The 11,112-nt window shown below is 37.9% G+C and overlaps 1 protein-coding gene across 11 annotated transcripts in view; it reads right to left on the minus strand.

Moving 5' to 3' along the window:
• Positions 1-11,112, minus strand: part of LOC122333525 (calcium-activated potassium channel subunit alpha-1) — an 84,044-nt gene that overhangs the window by 28,220 nt on the left and 44,712 nt on the right. For all 11 annotated transcript variants that reach the window (XM_043231191.1, XM_043231193.1, XM_043231192.1 and 8 more), the window contains exons 5-9: positions 10,504-10,615; positions 7,092-7,167; positions 6,121-6,196; positions 5,178-5,348; positions 1,857-1,948 (exon numbers count right to left, since the gene is read on the minus strand). In XM_043231191.1, coding sequence (XP_043087126.1) covers positions 1,857-1,948; positions 5,178-5,348; positions 6,121-6,196; positions 7,092-7,167; positions 10,504-10,615 — 527 coding nt within the window. The remainder of the gene's footprint in view (positions 1-1,856; positions 1,949-5,177; positions 5,349-6,120; positions 6,197-7,091; positions 7,168-10,503; positions 10,616-11,112) is intronic.

Consider the following 11,112-nt stretch of genomic DNA (forward strand, 5'->3'; position numbering starts at 1 on the left):
AGTGACAGCAATGCAGCGCCGCTGAGATAAAGACCCCATAAAATCACTAACGTTTCATAATAAAACATCATCTGAAGCCGTAACGATAATCTCATTTGTTTGTTGTGTATTCTGATCCTGATTTCATGGGGACTTTAAAACCAAAGCATCCGAGCGACAAAAAGCAGCTTCTGAAAAGGATTGCTGGTGATTAAATGTATGCTAACGTAAGGCCATGTTTTATACGTGACGTGTACGGCGGTGCAGCTGGCTTTAGAAGAAGTCGACGCGCAAAACATTGCACTGCAGCCACATTTTGTGATTGTACTGTGCGTATAATGTGCGTGTTTACGAGACCTCATAAAATTAGAGTTATTTAAAAGGAGTTTAAGTACGTGATTAAACAATAAGCATAAAAACAATAAGTGTAATACTGCTTTAAATTGTTGTTGCCCTCCCCCTTAAAAAAAAAAAAAAAAAAAAAAAAAAAAAGTAAAAAAGCTGAAAGTAAAAGTCTAAACAAAAAATAATATCCCTGATTTACAGAAGACAGACACTAAAATGGCATTCAGCGTAATAATCTTGTCAGGATTATTTGCAACAATAAACTTATGACATATTAAAATTTTTAATTTTACATTTTTTAATTTGCCACTGTCCTAGGTTTTGCCCATTTGTCAGTTTTACTAATTTAAAACAATACATTTTTATATATATATATATATATATATATATATATATATATATTAAGCATGTTGTTTAAATTTTTACAATAAAGGACAAGTATTTCAACCAAAAATTGGACATTTTATTCTCCTGAAACTTATTTGAACCCTTCAAAGCAGACACTTTGCTTACATTTTACATGCTTTTTACGGACATAAAATTACCTTTATAGATTTTTTTGATCTGGACGTCTTAACAACTTTGACCCATACTGTATATACTGTATATAATTAATAAAATATATATATATATATATATATATATATATATATATATATATATATATATATATATATATATATATATATATATATATAATTCAAAATATTGGGGTGGGTAAATTTTTTTTGTTTTCGACTCTTTTTCGCTCGGCAAGGCTGCACGTATTTGATCAAAGATGCAGTGAAATATAACTATATAAAGTAGCTGCCTTCTATCTGAAGATATGTTAAAACTTCATTTATTTCTGTGATCTATTTCTGAGTTTTTCTAAGCGCCGTTACGTTACAGAAACGTTTCTGATTATTATCACTACGCTGAAGAATATTTCGGGATCCGGGAACGTCTTTCGGGATTCACAGATGAGTAGCGAGTCGAAATAAAACGTTAAGCATTTCGTTTTTTTAACCGCACTGTCACTTTTGACCAAATGCGTCCTCGCCGAATGCAAGCTTTGCGACACACACACACACACACACACACACACACACGCAGAAGCCCCGGTGAACCAGCAAGTGATGAGCGACTCACACGACGCCACAAGCAATGAGATGATTTGTGCCATCTGACCCCAGACCCTCATAATAATAATCATAATAATAATAATAATAATAATAATAGCACTTCCTGTGCAGAAGCACCTCTGACGTCACAGGAAGCACTAGAGCCACTTCCTGTGAGGTCAGAGTCCAAGCTCCTCCCCTGCGGAGAATAAGAACCTTTTCATTAGAGGTTCCCTTGCATCCTTTGACTTACTTTCTTCCTCGGGTCGAGTTATAACTCCCTCCATATTTCTTCCGATTAAGGATGAGAGCAGCGATTTCTGGCACGTAGCGAGCAAACATTGCCTACATGCATGGGACAGAGAGAGAGACGGGCATGCAGACGGGCCGAGCGCACTGAGCGAGCGCAGCCCAACCCGAGGTACTTACTTCCTCCCATTCACTGCACTATAGGAACCACCATATTTCTTGCGGTTTCCTATTAACTCTATGATTTCAGGAACGTAGCTGGCAAACATGGCCTGGAGGAGGAGACAGGAGACACAGGACAACAGAAGTCTGCCAATGCTTCTACCTTCAGTAGAAGAGAGATTTCATATCAGAAAGAAGAGCCTTGAAGCGATAGTTCGGCTCAAATGAGAGTCGGGTCGTCTCTTGCTCAGCCTCGCGTGCCTTCCTGACTTCCTTCCTGACTTCCTTCCTGACTTCCTTCCTGACTTCCTTCCTGACTTCCTTCCTGACTTCCTTCCTTCCTTCCTGACTTCCTTCCTTCCTGACTTCCTTCCTGACTTCCTTCCTTCCTAACTTCCTTCCTTCCTAACTTCCTTCCTGACTTCCTTCCTTCCTAACTTCCTTCCTGACTTCCTTCCTGACTTCCAGACTTCCTTCCTTCCTTCCTTCCTTCCTTCCTGACTTCCTTCCTGACTTCCTTCCTGACTTCCTTCCTGACTTCCTTCCTTCCCTTCCTGACTTCCTTCCCGACTTCCTTCCTGACTTCCTTCCTGACTTCCTTCCTGACTTCCTTCCTGACTTCCTTCCTTCCTGACTTCCTTCCTGACTTCCTTCCTTCCTTCCTTCCTTCCTTCCTTCCTGACTTCCTTCCTGACTTCCTTCCTTCCTTCCTTCCCGACTTCCTTCCTGACTTCCTTCCTGACTTCCTTCCCGACTTCCTTCTGACTTGACTTCCTCCTGACTTCCTTCCTGACTTCCTTCCTGACTTCCTGACTTCCTTCCCGACTTCCTTCCCGACTTCCCTTCCTGACTTCCTTCCTGACTTCCTTCCTGACTTCCTTCCTTCCTGACTTCCTTCCTGACTTCCTTCCTGACTTCCTTCCTTCCTGACTTCCTTCCTGACTTCCTTCCTTCGCATCTCGTCGCAGTGTAAGGAAAACGACCAGCTTGTTTTAATAACCGATGAACTTAGACGGCATTAAACCGGATGAAAATTGAATACAAATAGTTTTTTTTTTGCATGTTTGTATATTTATTACGTATACATAAATGTATATATTTTAGACAAAAAATGGCACGTATATGCATTTATATATTATATGTAAAAACCTCACCTGCATGTGTCTGCATTTATATATACGTAATAAATATGCACAGTGCACACACATATATTACATAATCGTTTAACAGCACTAATAATTAATATTGAGATACATTGAGGATAATAAGTTGGTCTTAAAACATTTTTTTGCATTACACCAATCACGTTTATCATTATAGATGTGGTATAGTATCGCTATAAATTACAATTAATGTTCATTTTAGTTATAAAGTCTTGTATATGCCTAATTCTGTTCATATTAACGAATATAATTATTTGTTGAGTACAACTGCATTTGTATATAAATATGAAAAACATGTTTAGGGAATATTTTATTACTTATATGAAAATATATCCTTAGCAGATAGATAAGCAGTGCATTGTCTTTGATGATAAAAGTCATGTGATCTTTAATATGCATTAATTTTTTTTATAAAAAAGCATTTTAATAAAGTTTAATAAAAGCATTGTAATAAATTCTACTGTTGATTCCAAAATGGCATACACACACACCGAAGAAAGAGCGGACGCGAGGCCGAGGAAGCGACGACAGAACGCTCATTTCTGCACACACTATCCCTTTAAGAGTTAGACTGGAGCTCTGAGATGCACACAGTGAGAGTCAGAATGCTTGCGTACATGCATTGCCCAGAAGTCACAGCTCGAGAGGTTTTAGGCTAAAAGTAAAAGCATTCTGTTTGACAGAGATCCCCGTTTAAAGGGATACAGGTGTTGGAGAGAAGGAAAGCCACAGATGAGGTTCGATCTGCCGTTTTAAGAGGGAAAACGGTGAAGTAAAGGAGGAAACCTCGAGAGCCATGTTTAGTCCAAACAAACTCTTACGCTGGGCAAGATATGAACACGACTGTCCCTCCAGAGAAAACAAAGGATTTGATTCATTTTATTAGAATTGTTTGAATGTATTTATGTCTTTCTATTTTAATCAAATGTAAATATTATTTTGAAAATGATAATTAATTGTTTTACTTAAAAACTTTTAGACAAGCGGTGAAATTACTTTGAAAAACACATTTTTTGGTGTTACACTGACCAAATGAATCATAAATATGGAAAATTGGAAAGATGTATGCATTAGCATGTGCTTAGTTTATTTTATTTTTATGTATGCTTATTTGGGGTTTTTATAAAAGAGTTATAAAATAGCAAAATCGATTTATTTTTACAAATGTTAATAATAAACATGTTAGCCAAATATCTTATATTTTTTTATATAACAATTTATATTATAATATATATATATAATAATAATATATTATATTATATATATATATATATATATATATATATATATATATATATATATATATATATATATATATATATATAAATATAAATATAAATATAAATATAAATATATATATATATATATATATATATATATATATATATATATATATATATATATATATATATATAGTTAAAACATTAAAATTAAATTAATAATAAAAATATATAAAATTGATTATTAAATAATAAATTTCATTAATAAATGAAACAAAGGTTTTATAAAAAATTATTATAATTTATTTAAATGAATTTGTCCAACAAAATGAATCATTATAAATGGGGAAAATATATAAAACTGCACTAATAAGTCCTTTTTTTAATCATTGTAATACATACTACACTTAGTATAAAAAATATATCTCCCTTTACAATGTTTTCAAAGATTATTATTAAATCTAATTTTACACAATATTATTTTCTTCATATTAAAATATTGTATTTAGTCTGAGACATGATGTGTGCTGACATGGTGAAGAAGTGTGTCTCATATCTCAACCCTTCATAGAGTTTGTTGGAGTCGGGTTGGGGTAAACTGGGTCAGGTCGTCTAAAACCGCAGTCAGTCATGATTTCTACAAACAGAATAACTTTGTACTCCCTAATGATGGTTCCACTTCAAATCACATTAAAAATCAACAAATGTAGCATTTGAAATATAGCAATACTCCACTAAAACACGCAATGCAGTACAAGCAAAAAACACATGAAGATCGTTTCATCGTGACAAGCAGAAGCTGGGAACGTTTGGATGGGATTGAAGCAAAATGAAGGGTTCGTTTTCCAGCTCTGGTTGTCAAGGATACAATGATTAAGGACCTGATAATTGGAGGCAGAAATGCAGGCTGTGGGTGAATTATTATGGGATTTCTTCTAGTTAAGTAGGCTTTTTACCAATCCTCCGAGAATGAAGAAGACCATGAAAAGGCGGCCGAGGGTTGTTTTAGCACAAACATCTCCATAACCCACTGTGGACATGGTTACCATGAGTAAGTACACACACTCCCAGTAGGAAAGCGGCTGGGAATTTTGGAAGTTTTCCCAAGGATCCCCTGAGTTTTCCACCTGAAAACACACCAACAGGCTCAGCATTTCTATTCGAGCTTTACTTTGGCAGCATGAAAGCAAGAACGATCCTGATCCAAAAATAAATGTGTGTTAAGAGGCACATTAATGCGTCTCGGCAATAGATGCTCTGCAGTGAATGGGTGCCGTCAGAAACAGCTGATAAGAACATCATCGACGATCCGGTCCGTCGGTTAACATCTGGAGAAGACCAAAGGTGAAACAAATCCAGCATCTAGATGTTTTTAAGAGCCCATGATAACTCGTGATAACTCTAGCGTTCTGAATCAGGAGAGAAATCTGCGCACCGCGTTTACAAAAAAGCTCTAAACCAATGACGTGAGAGTGTTTCGTTTTTTAAGGTGACTTTTTGACGTTCTCTCGAAAACCCAAAGGTGGAAAACCGTCTTTTTGGGTAACTCTGCCACATTTACAGTCACGTTTATTAATGTGCACTGCCCCTTTAAACACAAAAACCAATAAAACAGGAAGAGTAGTTACGCTTTATGGACACATATTTGAGTTAAAGACGTCTTAATGCTGGATTAGTTTGATCTTCTGTCTTCTCCGGATGTTAATCGATGGACCGGAGCGCTGCGGATTATTGTCGTGTTTTTAATGGGACTCTCATTCTGACGGCACCCATTCACTGCAGAGACATTCCTCCAGGTCTTTTACTTTTATTTTTGGTGGACTATTGGCATTAGCGGATATCACTCTAAAGAAGAAAGGTTTTTCACCATCCAGTTCATTCCTGCCGTGATCGACTTACCAGATGTATGAAGCCCGCTGCCGTCAGCCACGTGCTTATAAAGATTGAGCACAAGTTCACCAACTTTATGGAGTTGCTATGAAAAATGTTTTAGAAATGCGTCAATTCACAACCGATGCTCACACGAATCACTGCACATACATTTAAAGTTCAACCACATCCTATTTAGGAAAGCCTGCTTAACCTTTCACAAGCAAAACCTTCACAGAAGAGCTGAAATAACTGATCACTGAAGGTATAACGCCGGCCCATTTTAGTGCAAAAATCATTTCAGATTGTTCTGGCACGGTCTATTCAGTCGATCCCCATTTGAATGAATTGCACTGAGATTATTCATTCTGTTGCACAATAAGCTCTCCTGGACATCTGCGCTGAAGCTTTAGACCTAAGCTGCAGCGAGACACAGATTTCTGAGCACAATGTCAAAGATATTCAAGCACGACAGGCGCAAATAAAATATTGGATATAACAATAAAATAAAATTAAATTAAATTAAAAAAATATATATATATATATATATATATATATATATATATTTTAAATAAATATAATTAAAAAATAAAAATAAAATTTAATAATTTAATTTAAATTAATTTGAATCAATGCAAAAAGGACAATGTGCTGGAAATCTTCCAAGATATTAATATTAATATCATATTAACAGTATTTTATATAACATTTATACACACTTTTTTTGAGTGTATAATATAATATAAAAGACAAAATTGCAGTTAAAATATTTGTCACCTGATAAACATGCTTTCTATTCATGTTTTGAGAGAAAAGAAAATCGTACTCTGAGTGCACGCTTTAAAATACTACTCTAAAGTACAAAATATAAAATGCAAGCATCACTAGATGATATAATGTTATCAGATTTGTGCAAAAGGGCATGCAGGTGAAGAATTATGAAGAATTATGAACTCCACACGAGTGCAGAAATCACATGATGCTCATGAAGGCATTCTTACCTTGTTTTTAAGATATTTAAAAACTGTAATATTTCTGAAAACTGGATCAGCCTCAAGGCTCTCAAGAACCTCAATCCTGCGTGAAAGAGCAGAAGCAGGTAAGAAACACGGTCACGCAACGACACCGAGACGCAGGGCATGGTCAAAAACACAGGTCAGCTCGTACCTTTAAAGTGTTCGTCCATGTTTAACACCGACACTGATTTCATCAGCCCGTAAAAAACACAACTAACAGTACCAGCTAATCGCAGCTGAAAAATAAACCCATCAGAGTATTGAAGGAAACATCAAAATATCAGTCTTCGAAAGCCCTGAAAGTTGCAAGCGCGGCGCTGGACCGAACACATCTGGACGGAGTTTATTCTCTAGACTGAGAGCGACAGACAGCCGGCTCAACAATCGTGACGTAAAGGCCTAAATTTGAGTGCTGCTTTCAGAAGCATTACCACAAAAAAAAAAAGAGAGAAACACGCGTGACTTCAGCGAGGTGACCTTGCTTATTATACAAAAATAAGCAGACGCTAAACTGGAGCTGTAGCTGTGCAATGCTTGCATTATTTCTGTGGCCACGCGCGATACACACCACCCGAGTGTTCAACAGCGCACGAGAAAAACATCTTACGCATCTGCTGATTATGGATGACCTTAACCAGCGATCAAAAGGTTAAAGTGGTGTTCAGAGTCTCCGAAGCTCGTAAGCTATGATGAAACACACACGAGCTTCTTGAGATCTGGGATAAAAACGGGAAAAAAAACGAATGCAGCAATTAAGCATTTTAGTGAATTATTAGTAATAATCCGGGGCCCCGGTCCCCTCCGTCGGCGGGCCCTTAGCATCGTCCTAACTCTCCCTCCTAGCGGCAGCCCTGGTAATAATAATATGAATCGTTTATAGTGCTGAGCAATGATTAATCACATCCAAAATAAAGGTTTTTGTGTACATACTGTATATGTGTGTGTGCTGTGCACGTACGTAAATACACACACATGCATGTTTATATATTAAATACATAATATAAATGACATAAACATCAATACATACATATAAATATATTTTTTTAAATATATACTGTATGCATTATATGTACATTATAATGAACGCACACATATATAAGCAAAAAACTTTATTTTGGATGCGATTAATGGCAATGAATTGTTGCCCAGCACTAATATTTTATTATTATTATTTAGATTAATTTATTAAACATAGCTTCTGCATCGGCATATGTAGCGTTTAAGGATATATTTATACGAAAAGTTTATTTTTAGCGTCCCGCCAACTAAGCAACGTTCTCTAAACACACGAGGAGAAGCCGCTCAGCGCTGCCTCCTTGTCCTTGGCCGAACGGGAAGCGTCCGTGGATCCAGCATCAGCTCTTACCCCAGTACGAGACGGAGCGGACGCACGAGGAGAGCGTGTGCCGAGAGTCGTCCCGCTCGGGCTTCTCGCAGACGGCGGCGTGCAGCATCTTGACACGGTAGCCGTTCTGGAAGAGCTCTCCGCAGGATTTCTTGCGTCTGCGCGTGTTCAGAAGGGCCTCGGTGCGCATGGCCCCGTCCGGGCTCCGGTACACCAGCATCTTAGTCGGGATCATGACGACGGCCGATAAAAACGCTCCTAACTTAAAGCATCAAACCGGCAGGAAAGCGTCTCCGTTTCGCTCCGAGGAAAGCCATTCTGAAGAGAGAGGTGGTCGAAATGCACCGAAGCCCCCCGGGGGAAAAAAAAAAAAACGCCATCCCAGTTGTGATCATGTAAGCATGTAGTGAAAGCTTAGAACAAACCCTTTTCATCAGGATATTACAGCATAAGCTCCTTTAGGAATCGTCCTGGGCCGGCGGAAAGCCTGTTTGACATGGCCGGCGGATCCAGAGCCGTCATCAATTATTCAAACTACAGATGTCTGATGCGCCGAGAAACGGGGATTATGAGCTCCCGGCGTCTTCTGGAGATGGTCTGAGTGGGTCTGCATGCGCGGGGCTCCCCGACGCGACGTGGCAGCTGTGTGGAACGTTGCGATGCGGTCGCTAAGCAACCGTTCTATAGCCGCCCGGCGACAGGAAACTAACGCCTTTGATGTTAAACAACGGACGGAATCACTCGTAAAAAAAAAAAAAAAAAACGGCAAACCAGGATGAAAGCATTCTGGACACACACAAACACACACACACGTACCAACAAAAGGACATTAAGTCAATGAAAGCTGAATTATAACTAAAGCTGGATGACGTGACCCGGTGACCTCTTGTTCCCTATAGGAGGATTAAAGTCCTGGAAAACAGACGCGGACATGCTGAACATAAGCTGCGCTTCGACCACGACTCAATTCACGAGGGATATGAAGCTTTAAAGCAGGCCTCTTCTGCACTCTGACTTTTTAGTGTAGTGTTTTCTATTGTTTTGCCAGCAGAGGACAGCACTTGTGCTATATTATCGAAATCACCCACAAGACAGTATTACATTCAGTCTATCGCGACTTTTTATGTAGTTAAATGAAAAAAAAGTCTCGCCAACGCTGCATTTATTCGAACAAAAATACAGTAAAAACAGCAAAAAGGTGAAATATTATTACAATTTCAAATAACTGTGTTTGCTGTGAATATAAGACGAAGCGCAATTTATATTTGTGATTAAAGCTGTGTTTTCAGCAGCATCTTCGGCGTCACGTGATCCTTCAGAAATCATTTTAATATGCTGGTTATATATAATAATAAATAATAAATTTTCTGATTGTTATCGATGTTGAAAACTGCGATACGCAGCGCTGGTCGGTGTTCGCAGATGAACACAGCATTTATTTGAAACCGAACTCTTCTGGAATTGACTTCAATGCGGCCCTGAACGTCCGGTTGATCCCGGAAATCTCCTGAAGTCAATCCGCGAACACGAGCTCATTTAGAAAATGGACTTCGACTGCACTCCGACAATTACTCCAAACAACCGAATCACAAATAAGCCCCTGCTCTGTGATTAATTAAACACGCTTCATTAAAAGAAAATCACGAGCGGCATCTGCGCGCTGCGTCCATCGTTCCGACCTAAATCACTAAAAAAGTCTTAACGAACCTGTCTGTTTCCGAGCAGACGAACTTAAATAATTATTCAGAGCTTCCCCGTGCCCTCAGAAAACCTCCGGGGGGAACAAACAAACAATCAACCGTTTGAAACAATAGGAGGATTTCTAGAGAACGTCTCTCTAATTCCCAGCATGCCAGAGATCACAAATCCCAGCGAGCTGCTGAATAAGCTGATTTGCTGTAACGGATTGTGTTTACGGACAGATTAGGGCTGGCGCGTGTAACGTCCAGCAGGTGGAGGTGCAGACCTGGCCTGGGTTTCGTGTTTCTGACACCCTCCGGTCATAATCTGATCGAATAATCAGGCGTTAAAGGTCAAGCGTGAGTGTTTTACCCAGCCAGCTCCGGTTCAGATACACGGACACGAACACGGGCGGCACGGTGAAGAAATCCACCACCGAGTTCACCTCCAGCCAGAACCACAGCTTGTCGTTGGCTGCGATGAACTGCAGGGGAAAGAAAGACAAAACAGAGCCAGTCAGAGTGAAGTGAAGCTTGAATAAAACTAAATGAGGTATATACAATATGAAATAAATACTAAAATATATATATAAAAAATTACAATAAAGTAAAATGTAACGTTTTTTCTCATTTCTAAGTATGTAAGATTTTTTCTAATATTGAAAACAATTTTTTTTATATATTTGAATGGCTAAAATGACTTGAATTAAAGCGAAATAGGAACATAAAAGCTCATTCAAACTATTAAGAAAGAGTGCAATAAGTGCTAAAATAACACTGAAATTAACTGATTCAAATAACAAAACAAAGTATTAGATCATTTGTTCAGATCGAAATATTAAATGAAAAAAACTCAATATAAACGTAAGTGAAAATTAGAAATACATCACTTTAAGAACTAAATTTAAAAAAAATTAAATATTATACATGAAGTGATATTTAACTAATAAAAATCTGAAAAAACTCAATTAATAATATTTAG

The sequence above is a fragment of the Puntigrus tetrazona genome, unplaced genomic scaffold (assembly GCF_018831695.1).
Source record: "Puntigrus tetrazona isolate hp1 unplaced genomic scaffold, ASM1883169v1 S000000283, whole genome shotgun sequence".
NCBI classification, from domain to species: Eukaryota; Metazoa; Chordata; class Actinopteri; order Cypriniformes; family Cyprinidae; genus Puntigrus; species Puntigrus tetrazona.